The sequence below is a fragment of the Pipistrellus hanaki genome, assembly GCF_964339955.1.
Source record: "Pipistrellus hanaki genome assembly, chromosome: 14".
Taxonomy (NCBI): Eukaryota; Metazoa; Chordata; class Mammalia; order Chiroptera; family Vespertilionidae; genus Pipistrellus; species Pipistrellus hanaki.
Genome location: NC_140516.1, coordinates 21,583,741 through 21,606,150, shown reverse-complemented (window position 1 = coordinate 21,606,150; position 22,410 = coordinate 21,583,741). Strand labels below are relative to the sequence as shown.

Sequence of the window (22,410 nt, the reverse complement as noted above, 5' to 3'; positions counted from 1 at the left end):
CACACACACACACACACACACACACACAAAACAACAACAACAAACAAAACACAAACAAAAAACAAACACACACAAAAAAAACACCCAGGTCCTACCTCCTCGCCCTATATAATCATATTTTTCCTCCTTCATCTTCTCTTCATCTGGTATACTGCTATCAGAGCCCTTCCTCTTATTTGAACGAATACTTCTTTGTTGCTGGTGTGTATTTTGTTTTGGTACAGCAGCTTGGGAGTTCATTGTTGGTCTGGGACTATTTGCCTGGGCACGTGTATAATGACCCTAAAACAAAACAAAACAAACACAACAATTAACAATGACTTGTTTACTATCTTATCCTAAGCAATCTAAGGGAAATTTTTTTACAATGATCTAGAACTAACAACATACATACGTGAACAGCGTTGCTATTTTGACTAGCACGAGACCTTCGTCGTGATGTAATGCCAATATTTTCACCTTTTAACAAGGAGTGAACAACATCATCTAGAAAGGTCATTTGAACCATAGAAGGGTCGACATTCTGTGGTTCTAGTACCTAATCCATAACACAAAAAAAGAACAAAAATTAAATCCAGTCAGCTAGCCAATGTGTTATCAGGCACATTCATCAATGAGTAGAAATATCTAGAAATCAGTTAGGATTTCTTAATTTATAAGATACTGCTATACTTACAATAAGCTAATTTTAATCATCATAGATAAAATTACTTCAACCTTCTTCTCAGACCTATTATATCTGCCAAAATTAAAAAGCAAATATATCTATTGCAAGTACACCTTGAAAAACAAATGAGTATGATGCCAAGTCATAAAATGTATTTTAAAAATAATTTTCAAAAAACAGGTATAAAATAAAACTAAGAAGATAGAGCTTAGAGGAAAAGAACAAAAGTGTAAATAAATAATAATAAATTTTAAAAGACAGGTTAAAGAAATAATTTTTTAAAAATATTAAGGGTGATTTTGTTCTTCACTGAGAGGTGAAAGTTCATCACCTTTTCAGGAAAAAAATACCATTTAAATAACAGTATTTTGACAAGATTTTTACCAAAGCTTTCAAATTGTTTATAAAGGGGCTCTCATTAATTCAGATACCCTCTACAGGTAAGATGGTGTATCTTTTTTTTTTTTCCCCCCAGGAAAATAAACTACAGCTTTAAAAGATTTGAAATTAAGACTTTCAGACTGCTATTTACTTATTTATTTAAAATCTTTATTGTTGAAAGTATTACATATGTTCCTTTCCTTCCTCACTGACCCCTTCTAAATCCCGCCCCATAATCCCCACTCCCCTTTCTTCACCACTTTACTGTCTGTGTCCACGGGTTATTCATATATGCATACTAGTTCTTTGGTTGATCTCTTCCCATTCACTCTAGCCTTCCCCTCTGAAATTTTTCAGCAGACTGCTATTAAAAAACTTCATTTGAAATTTGTATTCTTAATACTCACCAAAAAACTTAAGGTAGCATACCAATTTTAAAATTTAATGTGAAAAGAACTACAGCATACATTAAAAGTTTTCATAATTGAAAATAAAACATTTAGGAAAGATTTTTATTCCTGGAGAGACGGGAAAGCTGACTTTACAAAATATTTTGCTGACCTAAGTATTAAAAAATACCCCACACTATTCAATTAAAATAATCTGATGTCTCTATTTAACAGACTGATTCTATCAGTGTTGAAACAAATTTGGCATCATTATCTCCCTGTGACCTAAAGACACCTCTATGTAACATCAATATATTTAAACTTACTAGGATTATATGATTAAAATAACAGATGAAAATTATATAGTGTCAGCCTGTTGATCCATTTTTGGGGGAATATTAAAAATTTGAATTGAATATATCTGTTTCCAGAAATATTATTTGTACTAATTACCTGATCATTCATAACGATCATGGTGCGAGTGAAGAGATCATGATGAGTAATTATGCCAGTAAACCACTGGGTGGCAGAGTCTTGTCTATATACTCTCACTCTGTATCCATTTAAGGAATAAGGACCTAAAAGAAAAAAAAAAAAGAAAAAAACCCAAAAACAACACAAATAAAAATAAAAAATAATCCAAGAAATAGGGATATCTTAAGTGGAGACATTTTCATTTAAAAAACTATCTTTTAGGAGAAACATGAGTTGTGACATAAATGGGCACTACTCACTCGGATATAAGTGAGTATATATTAGGGACAGATCATTATCAAGTTATTATTAAACACACTCTCCTAGACACAAATACTTCCTAACTCAATGGAAATAAAGTACCTTTAAGTCAAAAAGAATGTCTCTCGGATTGGATCGTAAGTTAATAAGAGGATTGTACAAAATGTAAAGTTATTGTGATCTAGAAAGTAGTAAGGTTACAAAGCTACTGTAACAAGATTGGGGTACATAGCTACATGGCTAAAATGGAATGGGTAATGTGGAACTTGTTGCCTCAGTCTCCTAGTTGCCAAACTTTACTATAAGAAACTATAAATTTTGAATTCTCTGTGATAACTAGGAAAACCTGCTAACAGTCTTAAAAACATGGAGAGATTGTTAAGTGAATTTATAAATATGGAACTAAAATGCTTTATAAAAAATATGGCATACTTTTGTATTAAACTCACTTCTTAAAAAGGTATCTACATGTAGATATACTATTCTATATGAAAGTAGGCATATTAAAACAAGTCAATCCACAGAATATACAGGATGAGGGCAAAAGTAGGTTATATTGTGAGCCTACAATATACAAAATTTATTCTTGTATTATTATTTATCGATTATTGTATTCTTTTCCTTATGGACAACTGTAAACCTACTTTTACCTCCTCTTGTCCTATCTAATAAAAGAATAATATGCAAATTGACCATCATCCCAATACACAAGATGGCTGTCCCATGTGGACACAAGATGGCCACCACAAGATGGCCACCACAAGATAGCCAGCAGGGAAGGGCAGTTGGGAGGGACCAGGATTACAAGGGAGAGCAGTTGGGGGCAACTGGGCCTGCAGGGGAGGGCAGTTAGGGATGACTAGGCTGGCAGAAGAGGGAAGTTGGGGGATACTAGGCCTGCAGGGAAGGGCAGTTAGGGGGACCCAGGCCTGTAGGGAAGAACAGTTAGGGGACCAGGCCTGCAGGGGAGGGCAGTTAGGGTAGACCAGGCTTGCAGGGCAGGCAGTTAGGGGAAAACAGCCTGGCAGGGGAGTGGTTAGGGGGTGATCAGGCTAGCAAGCAGAAGTGGTTAGGGCCAATCAGGAAGGCAGGCAGGCGAGAAGTTGGGAGTCAGCGGTCCTGGATTGTGAAAGGGATGTTCGACTAAATGGGCAATTGGACATCCCTCTAGAGGTCCCATATTGGAGAGGGTGAAGGTTGGGCTGAGGGACACACACACACCTCCATGCACGAATTTGGTGCATGGGTCCTCTAGTACCTACATTATGGAGATTAAAATTTCTCCAATTCACAGGTACCAGTGCACTTTAGGGAATAACTAAATAATGACCAATTTTCAATTCCCATTAGCACACCATCTATCTTATCTACTTGTTCCCACCACCAAACAATTTGGAGTTAGTCTCACTTTTTATTTTTTATAAATATGGTTTTAAAAATTGATTTTAGAGCAAGAGGAAGCGGGGGAGAGAGAACGATCAATGTGAAAGAGAAACCTTAACCTGTGTTATGTGCTCTGACCAGGGATCAAAACAGCAACCTTTTGGTGCGAGGGATAAAGCTCAACCAATTAAACTGTATCCATCAGGGCACTGCCTTAATATTTTCACCTCTAAGAACATGATAAGGAAGAAAGGTTATTTAAAAATATCAGCCTGGTTTCTCCATTAAATAAATAATAAAAAAAAAAAGACAGGACATAACAATCAATTTGTGGATTTTTTTCTATCCCCTTATTTTGAATCAACCCTGTTAAAAATAATTTAAGGCATTTAAGAAACGAATGGAAGTTTTAACCCAAGTATTCATTCAGTACTTGATATTAAGAAAGCATTTTTTCCCCAGCATAATAATGATGTGATGGCTTTAAAAACAGAATGTGGTGATATCTAAAATTTTATAAAAGTAAAATAAGAGTATGGACGTGACAGGATCTGCCATGGTTTTATAATTCCTGGGGCTTGGATATAAGCACATAAGTTCACTGAAATATTATATTAATGTCTATGTTTTAAATTATCCATATTAAAAGTTTAGAAAGTATTTAGCTTAAGAATTTAGTAAGTAGATGATCTGTTGCCATACCTACACAAAGCAAAACAGCCACAACTTTAGGGTTATCTCTCTTAATACTTAAATGGCTTGGAAGTTGAGGGCTGAGATAAATATGGAAATTTGACAACAAAATTCCTTTTATGGACATTAAACATAATATCAATACTTGTCCCTGTTTTAATTCAATTACACAAAAGCTTTAAATTTACATAATGATTTTACTGACAGAAAAAGCAATCACTGGGAATTCTAAAACCTCACTGATTTAAAAGTCACATGTTGTAGACAAACTTATTTCTAGGGGGGGGAAAAAGAAAGAAAAAACTAAGTAGTGTTGTAGTAATCACCGAGGACCGCAAACTGAAATAGACCACTTTTATCAGATACCAACAGCATTCTTCAAAGGAAATCAATTGTGGCTTTGGGCAACCCTCTACTGCAAACAATGCTTCCTTTTCCAGGAAGGACACACCTAAAGCATTCTGTAAATATGGAAATTTTTCCTATCAAAACATCTGTGAGGCAATAATTTCATGCCAGGCAGTTATCTCAAATTAGTTAACTGGTGAAATTATCAACTTTCTATTAAACTTATTATGATTTTGCTATTATTTTTCCTGGACTGTATACAACTCAAAATATTAGACTGGACTTTCTATTTATATTGCACATAATTGAAACAATCAAAACCTAACATCAGAAAATGTCCAGTTTAAAACAAGACCTAGCCAGTTTGGCTCAGTGGATAGAGCGTCAGCCTGCAGACTGATGGGTCCCAGATTCAATTCTGGTCAAGGGCATATGCCCGGATTGCAGGCTCGATCCCCAGTGGGGGGTGTGCAGAAAGCAGCCAATCAATGATTCTCATCATTGATGTTTCTATCTCTTTTCCTCTCCTTTCCGCTCTGAAATCTTTAATAAAAGATATATATTTTAAAAAATAAATAAAACAAAACAATAAAACAAAATAAGCCCAGCCACCGTGGCTCAGTGGTTGAGCATTGACCTGTGAATCAGGTCCCCAGTTTGATTCCCGGTTAGGGAACATGCCCAGGTTGCTAGGGCTTGATTTCCAATGGGTGTGTGCAGGAGGCAGCCGATCCATGATTCTCTCTCATCATTGATGTTTCCATCTCTCTCCCTTTCCCCTCTTCTCTGAAATCAATAAAAATATATTTTAAAAAATAATAAAATCAAAAAGAAACAAAATCTCCACACAAAGAAATACAAAACTTTAAAATAGTTACCTTGCATAAAAATCTCCTGAACCTTTTGTTCCTTTACCCAAATTTTCACTTCTTCCTGAAGTTGTGGGTTGTCCCTGAGAACTGGGTTTAGGCTGTCTATGTCCTCCTAGAATTACAGATTAAAAGGTCCATGTTATCCTCTTATAACATTAATGTTACCAAATTTTCCTCCTACATATTCTAAAGACGGAAAATTTCCTTGATCTAAATGTATGAAAAAACACAAGTTTTTAAGTAATAACAAAACACCAAAATAAATTAATCCATGGTAAAATTTGGTCCTTGACAACCATGTCATGTCCTAAAGGCAAAATCTGAAATCGACTCATCTGTTTTTAACTTCAAGTATGGCCTTATACAATCATCTTTTTAAAGGTTTTCACTTTTAGAAACAATATACAAATAAAACAGCATCAGGTCATTTAAGGTTGTCAGCAAAAGAATTAAGCTGAATATTTTATTGACAATATAAACATATATACTTGAGTTACCATTATTCCCATAATGCCTAAAACGTTGGCTTTAAATGACAAGTCATTTTCTACTATCTTGATTTAAATGTCATTAGTTTTGTTCTACTCAAATACAGCTGACCAGTAACTTCACTGCTAAAACTTTTCAAGCCAGTGCCAAAGCATCCAGGCAATTAAAATTACGTTATTGATAATATCCTTATAACAAGGTGGAACTAGACACAAAAATAAAAGTTCTCTCATTAGAGATGTGAATTACAAAGTCACACAGTTTCCCACAAACTCTTGGTACCCTGCTGGACTCTGACATTCTGTTCTCTCTTTTTCAAAGCACCTCTGCTGCTCCCCCTTTTGGGATCAGCAGCAGGAGCCCTAGGGTAAAGTTGAGAAGAACAACAAAGCAGCACTGCCAATTGGCGGCCCTTTTAAAAATGGACTGGCAGAATATGGAAACCAGTGAACAGAAGGAGCTAAATGAAGATAATTATAACTGATAAATAAAAATAATTTTCTGGAAGAGCCAAAGTGGCTGAAGAGTACAAAAGATAAATATCCCTAATCAAGCAGGTAGGTCATTCTTCACTCTTCTGCTTTAAAGTTTTTCTAAGTAAAACTTTTCCTTCTTATCTCATCACTGCTTTTAGGGACTACTCTGAATTTTTGGAGTAATACTGTGGTAGATACTGTGATTTCATTTGTACCAGTGAACACTACAGGTGAAATAAAAGCCTTAAGTTATCAGCTATATTCCTTGGAAAAGATACAAAAGTGCTGCTACTTTAAAGCAAAAGGAAATACTATAATGAAAAGAGTCGCACAAAAAGGTAGATTAAAATGTGTCATTTTGAAAAAAAATAATTGCCCATGCTAATAGTCTTCCTTTTTGTTAAAAAAACACACACCACTTTTTAGCAATCCCTTTTGCACACTAGTTAACATCGTTTTAAGAATAGAAAACACCATAGAAAGCTCAGGCTTGGATCCTCTTGATACACCAGGTGATAGACTGATCTATGACAGACAAAACACAGGAAACTTTCTGTTTCCCAAGGAAATCCATTATTATTTCCAGACAGCCCTGACAGCTATGAAGGTCTTTTAAAATCTTTCTTACTCTAACTTCAATAAAAGGGTCAAAGCTTATCTCCCTTAGAGTAAAACACAAATCTAATCGCTTTCCTAAGCTGATAGTCTAATCCAGTGTTTCCCAAACTTCTCTCATGATGAGAATCACCTGGTGGAGTTGTTAAAACACAGATTCCTGAATCCCAACTAAGAAGTGCTAAACTAGAATTTTTGGGAACATATAGGTAAAATTGTATACTTAACTAGTGCTCTAAGACAGATGTTATATATAGAGCACTTAAGTTAGGTATGCAATTTTACCTATATGTTCTCAAAAATTCTAGTTTAGCACTTCTTAGTTGGGATTCAGGAATCTGTGTTTTAACAACTCCACCAGGTGATTCTCATCATGAGAGAAGTTTGGGAAACACTGGTCTAATCATTCAGACATTTCAATTCTGGTTTTAGGTATCCATAGACTCAGGTCTCTAGTTTTAAACATCTATCTACCTTTATAACAATTGCTCTAGGCACTGTTATCCTAGACATTTACTTGGCAAGAAGATGGGTACTCACAATCACCTGGATGCCACTGCTGACTTTATACAAAAAGTTTACTATGACCTATCACTACCAAGCCTTTCTTTTCTTCATATATTTTATTAATTTTTCACAGAGAGGGAGGAAGAGGGATAGAGAGGTAGAAACATTGACCAGCTGCCTCCTGCACACCCCCCATCGGGGATGTGCCTACAACCAATGCACATGCCCTTGACTGGAATCGAACCTGGGACCCCTCAGTCCGCAGACCAACACTCTATCCACTGAGCCAAACCAGTTTCGGCTCCAGCCTTTATATTTGGGGGAGAAATAGGGTATAAACTGCTATTAAAAACAGCAATGCCATATTCTGTAGATAGGTTTAACATCAGTTCCTCTGTATTGAAATTTTACAATTTAAGATATAAGAATATAAAATTTACTTGCTCAACATTTATGTATATTTTATTTATTCAACAGGTTAAAATAATAGGCTGAATTTCCAAGATTAAGACACCATACCAATATCCTCTCAAAAATGACCCATTCATTTTCTACCATGAAAAGCATACCATTAAAAACTGATAACTCCAGCCGAAGCCGGTTTGGCTCAGTGGTAGAGCGTCGGTCTGCGGACTGAAAGGTCCCAGGTTCGATTCCGGTCAAGGGCATGTACCCTGGTTGGCAGCTGGTCGATGTTTCTCTCTCACTGACGTTTCTAGCTCCCTATCTCTCTCCCTTCCTCTCTGTAAAAAATCAATAAAATATATTTAAAACAAAAAACTGATAACTCCATTTCCTGAAATGACCTTATATAAGTTCAAATTACTGTATATCAAGTTCCTCTTCTATAAAGCAATATCTGCATCTTTGCATCTTAATGTTTTTATAAGATTAAAAAAATACTACAAGCAGTTTCCATAAAACATCCAATTCTGAATTATGCATAGTACCGGATGACAAGAATTACTAAATTAAAACCCATGAAAATTATCCCAATACAATGCCTGGTTGACTGTCATATTGTTACAGAAGTTCTCCTCTATGTATAGTCTCTGAAAGTGACAGGTATTTCTTTCTATTAACTAGTCATCATTCCCTTTGTGAGCTTTTTAAAGAGGATCAAAAAAAGATAGATTATAAGAGTTGCCAATGCTAAGGGAGAGCCAAATGAATGCTCCCTTCCCCCTTTTTTATTGAGCTGAACAATGAATTCTGTGAAAGTGCTAAAAATCAGATACGAGGCGGGCAGACTCACAAGATGAGAAACTAAGGATCTGGAAATTAAAAATGCTATAAATAGTCTTGCTGATTTGGTTCAATGGATGAGTGTTGACCTATGAACCAGGAGTTCACGAATCAATTCCTGATCAGGGCACATACCCAGGTTTTTTGCTCAATCTCCAGTAAAGGGTGTGTAAGGAGGCAGCTGATCAATGATGTTTCTATTTCCCTCTCCCTTACTCTCTGAAATCAATAAAAATATATTTTAAATAAAGCACAAAAACCATAGCTTTAAAAAATGCTATTTATTCACTATCTTTCACAGAATGCAACTGACTAATATAGAATTTTAGCTGTGCCTTGAGTAAAGATTAAAAAAAAATAATAAAACCCCCAAGAACAGTGTAGGGGAAGACCCAATCAGGGAGACAAATACAGCTTATATGAAACTTTGAAAAAGAAAATGATTAGGGTTAAAGAGAAAGGAAATGTCATACCACATCCTACCACAAAATTGTCTTCATGTATTACTGGGAGAAATGATCAATATACAGTATTTCAAACATTTTTACCTGATATTTTCTGCTACATAAGGTTAAGTCTATGGTTATTTCTAAAATGTTTCTAACTTAATTCTGAATCTACTAGTACAGTCAGTTTTGGATACCTTCATTCTTTCTTCGTAACACAATCTATATATATATATATGCCTAAGTGACTGAACAACGGAACAATGGACCAGTTGCTATGACATGCAGTGACCACCAGGGGCATATGCTCAACACAAGAGCTGCCCCTGGTAATCAGTGCACTCCCACAGCCAACCTCCTGTGGCCAGCCAACCGCCTATGGCCCCAATCACCCTAAATGACCAGCCAGGCCAAGGGACCCCACCAATGCATGAATTTACACACTGGGCCTCTAGTTTATGATAAAACTTAAAATTTTCCAGATTTACACAATTGCTAAAGTTTTTAGTTTTTGGCAGAATTTTAAATTCTTATAATTATTTAGAACTACTAGATTCCCTGCATATAAACAAACACCAATATTTTAGAGTCAATAGTGTTATAGATTTTATGTATTCACACTAAAAAAATTAAAAACCTGTAAGATGTTAAGGTACATGAATCAGAATTAAGCTGGAACATAGGATTCATTTACTCACTGCAATCCTTAATCTGCGTGATTTAAAAATAAAAACAAAACTGTCATCAATAGCAATTAAGCTTCACTTTTTAAAAAGCAAGCTTTAGAAGCAATGACCTGTTACAAATAGCCTGGGTAGCCTTAGCAAGTTCTTGCAAAACAGAATCAAAGGCATTGACTAGCTGTAGAAATCAGTGAGCAAGCCTGAGGTCAGCAATGAATCTAGAGGCAGCAATAAATCTTGAGGTGGGGCCTATGCTTTGGATTATAAACAAGTATTGTAGAACAAGGAGATATAATTTGTTGTTGCTGTTAATTCTCACCCAAGGATATTCTTTTCATGGATTTTCAGAGAGAGTGGGAGAGAGAGGGAAAAGCAGAGAGAAACACTGATGTGAGAGGAACATATCAACTGGTTGCCTCCTACAGGCACCTTAACCAGGCCACTAACTAGGTTTCTAGCCGTGGAGGAGTCTGCAACCAAGGTACAGTGTCCTTGGCCAGAATGGAAACAGGGAGGGACCCTCTGGTTGGACACAGGCCTATACTCTATCCACTGAGCTAAACCAGCTAGGGCAAGGAGAAGACTTTTTACTTATATGTTTTCCTTATTTATTTATATTATGGACTTACCTCTTACTGTTTCTTCTAAAGTCTTATCACAGTCTTCTTAATTAATTTGTCAATATATTACTATAAATTGAAAACAACCCTCTAGAACAGAGATTTTCAACCTTTTTCATCTCATAGCACACATAAAATAACTACTAAAATTTTTCAGCACACTAAAAATATATATTTTTTTGCCAATTTGGGGAAAAAAGTATAATTTTGATTAATTTACACCAGACAGTTATTACTGTGTTGATGTGTTGGCTGCTGTAAAAAAACAAACAAACAAACAAACAAACAAACAAAAAAACATAACAGAGGTCAGTGCCCCTGAAAATAGTCAGGTACGGCATGTTTTAAAAATTCTTGCAGCACTGGTTGAAAATCGATGTTCTAGAATAATATCACCTCTTCTCACATTTTCCTAACTAAAATAATCTACCAATCTTTCTAAATTGTTTTATTTACCGTATTTCATGGCTCCCAGTTTTAGAAAACAATCTTATAAAGCACATGAATGTTAAAAAAATGTTTCTCACTGAAACCGGTTTGGCTCAGTGGATAGAGCATTGGCCTGCGGACTGAAAGGTCCCGGGTTCGATTCCAGTCAAGGGCATGTACCTTGGCTGCGGGCACATCCCCAATAGGGGGTGTGCAAGAGGCAGCTGATCGATGATTCTTTCTCATTGATGTTTCTAACTCTCTATCCCTCTCTCTTCCTCTGTAAAAAAATCAATAATATATATATTTTTTTAAAATTTTTTCTCACCTAGCCAGTACAGCTAAGTGGTTGAGCACTGACCTATGACCTAGGAGTTTACAATTCAATTCCTATCAGGGCACATGCCCGGGTTGTGGACTTGATCGCCAATCAATGATTCTCTTTTACCACTGATGTTTCTATCTCTTACTCCCTTCTCCCTTCCTTTCTGAAATCAATAAAAATATTTATTTTTTTAAAATGTTTCTATCTCTTCCCCTTTCTCTCAAAAAAAAAAAAAATCCTCAGGTGAAGATTAAAAAATAAAAATTGAAAAATAATGTTAATTCATTTTATAATCACTATAGCTAAAACCTGGTAGCTTTGTCCCAGAATACTACAGACAAGTATTCCATCATCCTCAGAATTCTAACTTGAAGCTTATTGCCACTGTAAGCAACTGGCCATTATATATATAATACATCCAAATATTTAAGGACTCTCTCCTTGAAACTTACACTTGGTATTAGTTGCCATTATTTATATCATTAATAACTAAAACAGAAATGGTTATATTAATTTAAGTATACAGCATGAGAAAATATGAAAGCAGTAAAGTTACTAAATTTTCAAAGTCTCAAAGAGTTTTAGGTATTTTAAAGAGTTCTAGGTATCTCTGAACGCCTGGTAAACCCTTCTTTGATAGTATTCTTTCCAATTTACAGATGCGCAAACAGTCAAAGATTATGTAAATTACCCTCAATTACATGGCTGGGAGGGAGGAAAAGCAGCAAGCATTTGCCTACTGTCAAAACCCTTTCCACACATCTTTAACCAATACATGTACTTGCAGTATCAAGAAGACTACAAATTTTGCTTTATTTGTTCATTTATAATCAAGGTTACATTAAAGAGTTAAGCAGGTTATTTTTATTTTATTCATTAAAAATAATTGCCATTTGGGTTTTTCTGCTAACCTTTCTACTGAAATCAACCTCTCAAAAAATATTTTCTTGAATACACTTTATGTAGACCTAGAATATTTCTGCTTTTAAAAAAATCCTCAATTGAGAATATTTTTTTCTGTTCATTTTTTTCCGATAGAGAGGTGAAGGGAGGTCGAGGAGGGGGAGAGAGAAACACTGATGTGAGAAAGGCACATCCATTGGCTGCCTCCCACACATAACCTGACCAGGGCCGGAACAAACCTGCAACCAGGGTACCTGCCCCTGGCCTTGACCCTTTGGTCTGTGGCCCGTGCTCTAACCACTGAGCAAAACAGGCAGGGCTATTTTTTCATTTTAAATATATAACTTGCTTAGTGTCATTGGTAGATCTTCTTTCAATTACCATAGAGCAAAAATCAAAACAATTAAGTAAAACTTTTAAAACCACTTGAAGGAAAATGTGTTTCCTTCTAAAGCCACATATCAATATTCTTGTGATAATTTTAATAATAGTTTTGAATTTTTATGGCAGTTCAAAAGTCTGGAAGGCAATTTTTCTTACAAGTTATTTATCAGCATGATTTTTACAGAGTTGAGTCATCATGAGTTCAACCTACTGAGTCACCTGCTTATAACATCTGCCAACCACAATTTACTAACTGCAGCTTCCTCAAACTCAACACTGAACAAACTCAGGAAGGCCTGGTAACTGTTTAATGTTTTCTAAAGAAGCAACTGAAATATTCTTTCAGAACAGCCAAAGTTTAAAAAAATAAACAAGAAACAACTCCCTTGCACTGGAGGAGCACTCTACCTATGACAGTCTCACCCTACCTTTAGCTCCCCGCTGCTGGGGGTAGGAGTTCAACCTAAGAAATAAAATTATATGATTATACGTTTTTGGAAAGTACTCTACTAAAAATAATTCCTAGATAGGAACACATACAAGCTAGAGTATACATATAATTGTGTCACAAAATATTCTGATTTTAAGAGTTAACATCTGTTTTTTAAAAGTATCTTAAAAATATAAAAATGCAACCTTAAGCTGGTTTGGCTCAGTAGATACAGGTCAGCCTGCGACTGAAGGGTCCTGGGTTCAATTTTGATCAAGGGTATATGTCCAGGTTTTGGGCTTGATCCCCAGTAGGGGGTGTGTTGGAGACAGAAGATCCACGATTTTCTCTCATCACTGATGTTTCTATCTCTCTCACCCTTCCTCTCTCAAATCAATAAAAATATATTTTAAAAATACTGTTAAAAAACATAAATATAAAATGCAAAGGATATAATTTTAAAATGACTAACACACCAAATACTTTGGAGGCTAATATTTTCAGTGTATTATCATAACCTATAAACTTGAACTATTATACCATAGTTCTCTCAGAAAGCATTACTACAATCTAGTGAAAACTGAAATAATCAATAAGTTCCATAACTTGATTATCGGTGTGCTTGGCACACCAATAGTTGTTAAATGAATAACAGTACACAGCAGGGAGGTCTGGACTAGAGTTTTAGATTCAGAAGATAGGGTTTTAAATGGATCTGCCAAAGCCTTATTTAAATCTTTTATCATATGATCCATATTTCAGACTGTTCCCTTTATTGGGGTCTATGCAGAGGAAATACAAATACACAAGAAATACATTTTATTCATAAAAAAGGAAGAAGTTACAATTCCAATTCCAAAGTATCATAATACAGGAACAACTTACTTACCTAGTACTGTTAAGGAAGATAGTAGGAACCATGCACTTCACAATTATTTAGTCATTATTTCGCTATTCCTACGAAGTTTAACTTATCTAGAAGAGTGATTTTCAACCTTTTTCATCTCATGGCACACAAATTACTAAAATTCTGTGGCACACCAAAAATTATATACTTTGCCAATCTGGAAAAAAAGGTATAATTTTGATTCATTCATTTCGGAAGGCTAATGTTGTGTTGGCTGCTGTCATTTTTTTGTTTTGTTTTTGGACAATCTAAGACAGGGGTCTTCAAACTACGGCCCGCGGGCCACATGCGGCCCGCAGAGGAGTCTGATCCGGCCCGCCAGGTTTTTTGGGCAGTGAGCGCAGCCGAGGTGTTACAGTAGGAATTAGTAGTTCATATAGTCCGGCCCTCCAGCTCTCTGAGGGACCGTGATCTGGCCCCCACTTTAAAAAGTTTGAGGACCCCTGATCTAAGAGAAAACAGGTCAGTGACCATTCTAAATCATCTAATTAGAAAAAACAGAAGAGAACATAAACTGAAAGAGATATGATATTATAGTTTCTATCTACAAAAAGTTTTTTAAGAATATATTTTTATTGATTTTAGAGAAAAGGGGAGAGGGAGAAAGAGATAGAAACATCAATTATGAAAGAGAATCATTGATCGGCTGCCTCCTGCACGCTTCACACTGGGGATCAAGCCGGCAACTCATATATTATGTGCCCTGACTGAATCAAACTGTGACCTCCTGGTTAATATGTTGAGCTCAACCATTGAGGCATGCTGGGCAGGCTATAAAAAGTTTTTAAAGGTAACTTATAGAAGTGAAATTTAGAAAATCCTAGCAACTCTGAATAAAAACAATCATAATTATTGATAAATGTCAAGTGTTGTTACCTCTATACCAAACTATGCCAGAAAGACAAAGTTTGGAGTTTTAACTATTTTTAGTTTCTTCTGTAACCTCTTGTGCTGTCAAGTGCCCAATATGCCATTATCACACTTTTTAAAAATTCTCCTTTTGGCTTCTCACATGTTGTAGAGGAAACCAGATTCAATAGCTTGTTGAAATTATGTCTGAAGTATCGATAGTCTTTGTATATGGGACCAAGAGGTACTTTTATAGGTAAAGTATAGTAGGACTATTTTTTTTTTTAAAGATGTTTTTATTGACTTTAGAGAGAGAAATGGAGAGGAAAAGAGAGAAACAACAATTGGCTGTCTCCCATATATGCTCCAACTGGGAACTGGACTGGTAACCCTTTGGTACATGGATAGGGAAGGGGGTGCAGGGGAATTCAACCAATTGAGCAAACAAGCCAAGGCTATATTAGGACGTTATTTCATTCAACAAATTTTGAACACCAGATGTCAATTACTGTGCCAAGAGCCTGGTAATACATGTAAGAGGTTCTGTCCTTTAAGATTTTACAACCTGCTGGAATACACTCACACACAAATCAATGCAATACAGATTAAGTAAACTTTTATGTAGGATATGCCTTCTCAATGCAATCTACTGTGACTATTCTATTTAATACTCTAACTTGACTCTACCCTCTCTATTTCTAATTGGTCTTACCTTGCTTTATTATTCCCTTTTGTGTTAGTAGTAATTAAACTGTCTTATATGTATCATTTACTTATTATATATATTATCTACTGTGCCTCCTACAGATGTTAAGCTCCAATGAGGCAGGGTGTTTTGAGCAGTGCCTGGCACACCAAGAGTTGTTAAATGAATAATAGTATAGCAGGGAGGTCTGGACTAGAGTTTTAGATTCAGAAGATAGGGTTTTAAATGATATCAACAGCATTGGAAAGAGAACACTGCTTAGGGTGAATTGTAAAATGAAGATAAAAAGACTCTGAAAAACCTCCCAACATTAAAACTAGAGAGAGGCAATAGTTAGCAAAAGAGGGTTGATAAATAGAAGGGAAAGCTGAATAGAAATGTCATAAAAGCAGTAAGAATAAAGAATTTCCAAAATTGGAAGCGAAGCAGAAGTCAAGCTGCAATAATTGAAAATGTTATTGGAAGCTAAGAAAATAGAGATATGAAAGTTCAGATAATACTTTTAATAAATATGGTGATGGAAGATTAAAGAGTGAAGAAAGGGAATAAATGGATGTAAGAGATAACCTTTTAAATTTTAGAATGCAAATAATTGAGTTAATTTATATAACAAAAAGGAAACAACAAACAATACATTTAAGATTTGGTAAGTGGAGCAAGGTATCTGTAAAGATAGATTCCAGACCACAAGGACAAGGATAAGCCTTTTGAAATACAAGAAAAAGAGGGAAAAACCAAGACTAAAACAAAAAAAATCGAATGAGTATAATCCACTAGGGATATATCCTAAAGATAAAAACAAATAAACATAAAAGAAAACCCTGCCACAAAAAGTTTAGACTGTTTTCAGCTACTACACTGTTGGTGGTAATGTTAGTGATGTTATTCTAAGTCTGATAGTTGCTTAATGCAGGATAGAGCAAATTAGTAAACATATGACATTTTTATTCTTTCATTCCTGAAGCTGCTGAGAACTTTCAACTTTTTAGAACATGACTACTATGAATAATTAGAATTGACTACCTACAGTTAATTCTAACACTTTAGAAATTTATGCACATATGCAAACATATAGAGAAACATCTAGGGATGAAATAATACAATTAGTGGGATTTGCTTTCAAGTAATACACAAGAATAATAAGACAAAAGAAATATTGGCTATGCACTGTTAATTATGAAAATTGTATGATACAGGTAACATGGGAATTCACTTTACTCTTTTATGTATTTTTTTTTTTATTTAAAAATTTTTTTACCCTTTAATTATTGGGGAAAGTGTTTCACATCACACTTCTGCTCAAAACCCTCTAAAGGCTTCCCCTCTAATCTTAATCTGAACAAAACCCAGTTTTCACAACTGACTACACAGCCCTATTTAACCCCCTTACTATCTTACTACAGTTTTTGGTAATTTCCATATATTTAGTCTCTTTGCCATTCTTTGAATGTTTTCACTTTAGGGTCTTTCCTCTTTTCTGTCCCAGCTAACACTTTCAACCAGATTTTACTTTTCTCTGTAGCACTTACAGTTGTCTAATATACTACAATAGTTTGATTGCTGTCAGTCTCTTCTCCCTAGAGAGCTATATAAAAGCAGGTTTTGTTTTGTCTTGTTCATGGTTGTTCCTTAAGTATCTTGATTTTTGCCTGGGACATCGAAGGTGTCCAATTATTGCAAAATTTAATTAGTCATAGAAAAAAGGGGTATACATGACACAAGGAAAAGAGGAGGTAAATAAAGATACAAAAATAGGTATAAGGACAGGAAGTTAGGGGGGTTCCTGCTTGAATCTCAATTCCTGTGCTGCAGGACAAAGGTCATCTACTAAGAGAAAGAGAGGAAACTGAGTAGAGAATTTGGAATTAACTGCTTTAGAAATGGAAGCTAGAAAGGAGCACAGAAAATGATGCCAACTGGCCCAGGCCAGGTGGCTCAGTTGATTATAGCATTGTCCCAATAAACCAAGGTTGCAGGGCAGTCAGGGAACATACAAGAAGAAATCAATTAATGTATACATAAATGGAACAACAAATCTCTCTTTCTCAAGTTAAATAAATAAGTAAAATAAAACGATGCCTACTAATATTTACATTGAGAATGGAGACAATACCAAAATAAACGAGTATAATATTCTCTTACAATGTTAAGCATTTAAGGGTAAGGCTTTCCAAAAGAAATTTTTGCAATGATAAAAATGTTACATATATATCTACACTGTCCTAGTTTATTTCAGTATATGAAATGTGGCCGTGGTGACTGAGGAACTGGGTTTTCAAATTTACTTTTATTCAAATTTATTTAATTTAAATAGCCAAATGTGACTAGTGGCTACCAATAAAGAGGAGTGCATTTTTAGGGTGTAAAAGAAAATAGCTCTGGCCAGTGTTGCTCAGTTGGTTAGGTGTCCCATGCACCTAGAGGCTGCAGGCTTAATTCCCCATAGGGGTATGCAGGAGACAGCCAATCAATGGTTTGGTCTATGGCTCCTCCCAACCCTCTCCCTGCCTAAAAAGCAATTAAAAAATTGTAATAAAATAAAATAAATTGTAGTACATTTAAAGGCAGATTGACGAAGACAAAGAAGTAAAGGAATTAAGGTGCTGATAAGAATGGTTAAAATAACGTATTATAGGAGAGGTACCTTGGCTGAACAAAATAACAACAAAGAATAGGAATAGGCAGGAAGTTCACCAGTTACGTGACTCACTGGTGAGGTGGTAAAATCTGTGAAAGACACCTAGTTTAACTGCTCAGGGCTTACAAAACAATTACTTCTAATCAGTTTCTTGGAAGTATATGAACTAAGATTTACCCGACCAGATCTATTTATTTTCTGAACTCCTCCCATATCCTTCTGTTTATCACAAAATTTTATAGGTATAAAGTTCTTTCCTACATATTATCTCATAGGCAATGGCAACATTTACATAAAGCAGATATTGCATATACCTAATTTTATGGATGAAAAAATAAAAAACTGTTACGTGCATATGCCTTGCTCAAGATTTCAGACAGTAAGCAGCAGAGTTGGATTCAGCATCTGGGTCCAAGTTGACCTGTTGTTCTACTACCAAATTCTGAAACCTTTAATAGATGTAAACTTTTGCCTACCCCCAAAGCGCTAATATTTCCTAAAACACATTTTATGTGTGTATGTGTATAGATATAATGGTTCTGTTTCGTTTTGTTTTTTTTAGATTCATATTTTATTTATAAGCAAATGAAGACTATCCCCTATAAATAATTTAGCATAAGAAGAGCAACATAGAAAAGTTGCTGGCTCTACAGTGATATGTGAACGGAGTCCATCCAGCTATTTATTTAAACAATGATTTTGTTACTTATAAGGGGGGGAAAGCCATATGATTTCTTTATGTTACAGATATAAAAGAATCCAAAAGAAAAATCTAATCACATGTGTAATGTGACCAGAATGTCACTTTCATTGAGAACCCATGCTCCTCAAGAGCAATAGCCTCCAAGCAAAAGAGTTAATACTCATTAAGAGTGTCTGCTGGAGGAATGGAGAAACCTTGATCTTTAAGAGCCTGAACCTTCAAGTTCTCAGCTTCCAGCATGGTCTGCTGATCTACCTTTTGTTCTTCTGGGATTTCTTCAATGGACACTTGCTGAAAGGGTGTGTCACTCTCCTTTTCCAAGTCCAAATTGGTTAATGCTTCTCAAAAAGAGTCCTTCCATCTTGCAGCAGGACCAAGTGCTTTTTGTTGATGTCCTCAATGACACTGGCAGTACAGGGCATCTAGTTCATTTTGAGCTGAGAAAAGGCTGCAATGTAAAGCTGCAAAGGGCCTTGAGGTCACCCACCACTTCCTTCCTCCTATCTTGGCCGCTGCCTTGGTGGGCCTGGGAGGGAAACCAAACAGGGAATTGCACTTCTCTATCAGCTTTCAGCCGACGGGCACCCTTTTCTCTATTTTTAAATGTGATTAATTTGTATTAACTATTTGATTTAATTATTTTAATACTAAATCAGACACTCTGAAATCCTGGAGTTCTGAGGCAAAAGGCAGAGAGAGTTAATCCAAGTTGTGCCATCATCCAAATTGAATTCATAAACACTTAAGTACAAATGTTTGCTTATACCTATTTAAGTAATAAGACAGAATGGCAAAGATACTTTGGGAGTGATCAAGACCAATAAAACAAATTAGTAGTTCACCCTCTTCTTTACAGTACTGGTAGGGAACATCATTAACTACACACTCTTGGCCAGATAAGAGTCTTATGAGTCAGTTATTCAAAACACTAACATGCCAGTCAGATGCTATCAATTGATTCAAGTTTGCCTGACATAACATATATGAAATAAACATTAAAAATTCTCAACAATAGGCTTTATAAAGGACTGGAAGGGATTGTTAGTATGTGATGGAACTTAATTCCTTGAAACCAGGAGTGGATGTGGGAGAAAAAATAAATCCCATCCTTCTGAGGTACTTGAAGTATGTACTACATTTTGATACTTTATATACTGAAAAATGTTTTAAAGGTCATTAAGCCTAAAAATTATATATATACATGAGAAGACCTTATGCATCCAGATATTTTATTCATCCCGGTTGTTACACAGAATTTTCCATATCCAAAAATGGTATTGCATCAATAATAGAGGGGAGCAATGACATGTTATTTCCCGGGGGGGGGGGGGGGGGGGAATCTAGAAAAGCACTGGATTTAAAAACAAAATTACCTTACACTACTTGTAAATTTGAGATATATGGATATCCCTATTTAAATGCAAATAAAATGGAAACATATTACCCATTTAGAATTAACTTTTATCAAGTAAGTAGGCCTAAAAATCTCAAAAAAAAATAAAAAAATGAGTGATATAAAAAATTTGATCTGGAATTAACCTGATTAGATAAGGAGTCATGGACAGCCAGGAAAAAAAATCACAATATCAAGATTAAAGAGAAAGTAGAACTGGTAGGCCACTGTCTGCTGGGGGCCTCTCTTCTAAGCTGACTTCACAAGCCTGCTTTGAAGACTTCCACTTTTTCAATTGTCTTAATCTACAGTCCAATAGCTCTAAATAAAAGGAGAGGAGGGTGCACTAAAAATGTGTGGGGATTTTACCATTAGCATAATTACTGGGAAGCAAGCTGCAGGCATTTAAATGTGCTAAAGCCAGAGATGTCTACCACCCTATCATTCACTACAAAGCAAAGAATAAAATATCAATAGCACCTATGACTTAATTTTGTGTGTCAGTTTTGCTAGGCTATGGTATCTATTTATCTGGTCCAACACCAGTCTAGATGTTGCTGTGAGGTTACTTTTTTATGTGATTAACATTTCAATCAAGAGACTTTTAGTAAAGCAGATTACTCTCTATAATGTGCTTGGGCCTCATCAATCAGTTGAAGGACTCAAGAAAAAGAATGAGAACCTGAAAAGAAAAAGAATTCGACCTCCAGACACTCTTGCCAGACTTTCCAGACTGCTTCTCTGCCCTGTGGATTTTACATTTGCCTGCCCCCCAAATTACATTAGTAATTTAAAACTACCCAGCCTCGCACCACTCCCTTTCCTTGACGCAAATGCTTGCAGGCACACACATCTTTTTTAAAAAATAATTATTGCTCACATTTTACATGGTCACTTATGTGACACACTCAGTTCTTTTGTTAACACATTTGATTTCCATGAGATCCGCTAGTGGAGTTAGTGTAAGTGTTCCCATTACTTATTTATTTTATTAGAGAAGAAGGGAGAGAGAGATACAAACATCAATGATGAGAGAGAATCATTGATTGGTTGCCTCCTGCATGGTCCCTAATGGGGATCTAGCCAGCAACCCAGGCATGTGTCCTTGACCAGAATCGAACCAGGGACCCTTCAGTCCCCAGGCCTACACTTTATTCACTGAGATAAACCAGCTAGGGTACACACATCTTAATGGTTTTTATTTTTCAAGAGAATCCAAAGACAATCACTATTGAGAAATACTATTAGCTTTCCTTATCTTTTTCCCATGTTCTAACCCCTTGCCCTTCTGAGAAAAATAAAGCCAAGAAAAGGAAAAAGACAAAAATATGTGGTATTACTGCATTAGTTATTCCAAAGTATAGGACACTATGAATATACCTCTATTTTATAACTTTTGGCATGTTGCTATAACTATATTTTGTCTCGCCCCTGGTCTGAAAGAGGCTCAAATATTTTAAGTCTTTAAATCTTAGGATCTAGCAAAGTTACTGGCACATAGCAATAAATGAACGTCTTTATGTTATAGTTCAATAATCACTGACTCTTTTTTTATTGGATCTTTAAAAAAAAAAAAATATATATATATATTATTGATTTTTTACAGAGAGGAAGGGAGAGGGATAGAGAGCGAGAAACATCGATCAGCTGCCTCCCACACACTCCCTACTGGGGATGTGCCTGCAACCAAGTTACATACCCTTGACCAAAACCAAACCTGGGACCCTTCAGTCCTCAGGCTGATGCTCTATCCATTGAGACAAACAGGTTAGGACTCATTGGATCTTAAAAATGTATCTCTAAAGGCAGGTCTCTGCCCATTAATTTACATGACAAAAGTTACACTCCAAGACTGTATACTTCCACATGATTTATCTTAAGATTTAACAATCATTTAGACAAATTATGCAATTGTAGAAAAGTGAAATAAAGTGGTACCCTAAGTCATAAGAACAGTGTGGTATCAGCTTAAGGACAGACATGTAGCCGGAACTGGTTTGGATCAGTTGATAGAGCATCGACCTGCGGACTGAAAGGTCCCAGGTTTCATTCCGGTCAAGGGCATGTACCTTGGTTGCAGGCACATCCCCAGTGGGAGGTGTGCAGGAGGCAGCTAATTGATGTTTCTCTCACATCGATGTTTCTAACTCTCAATCCCTCTCTCTTCCTCTCTGTGAAAAATCAATAAAATATA

The 22,410-nt window shown here is 35.7% G+C and overlaps 1 protein-coding gene across 9 annotated transcripts in view; it reads right to left on the bottom strand.

The window, feature by feature from the left end:
* Positions 1-22,410, bottom strand: part of JMJD1C (jumonji domain containing 1C) — a 207,745-nt gene that overhangs the window by 50,539 nt on the left and 134,796 nt on the right. For 8 of the 9 annotated variants that reach the window (XM_084903943.1, XM_084903944.1, XM_084903945.1 and 5 more), the window contains 4 exons: positions 5,475-5,580; positions 1,891-2,015; positions 395-538; positions 96-282 (listed from right to left, as the gene is read on the bottom strand). In XM_084903943.1, the coding sequence (XP_084760069.1) occupies positions 96-282; positions 395-538; positions 1,891-2,015; positions 5,475-5,481 (463 nt within the window). In that variant the 5' untranslated portion in view covers positions 5,482-5,580. Of the gene's footprint in view, positions 1-95; positions 283-390; positions 539-1,890; positions 2,016-5,474; positions 5,581-22,410 lie in introns of those variants that run through there. The other variant, XM_084903948.1, reaches the window with a different exon arrangement.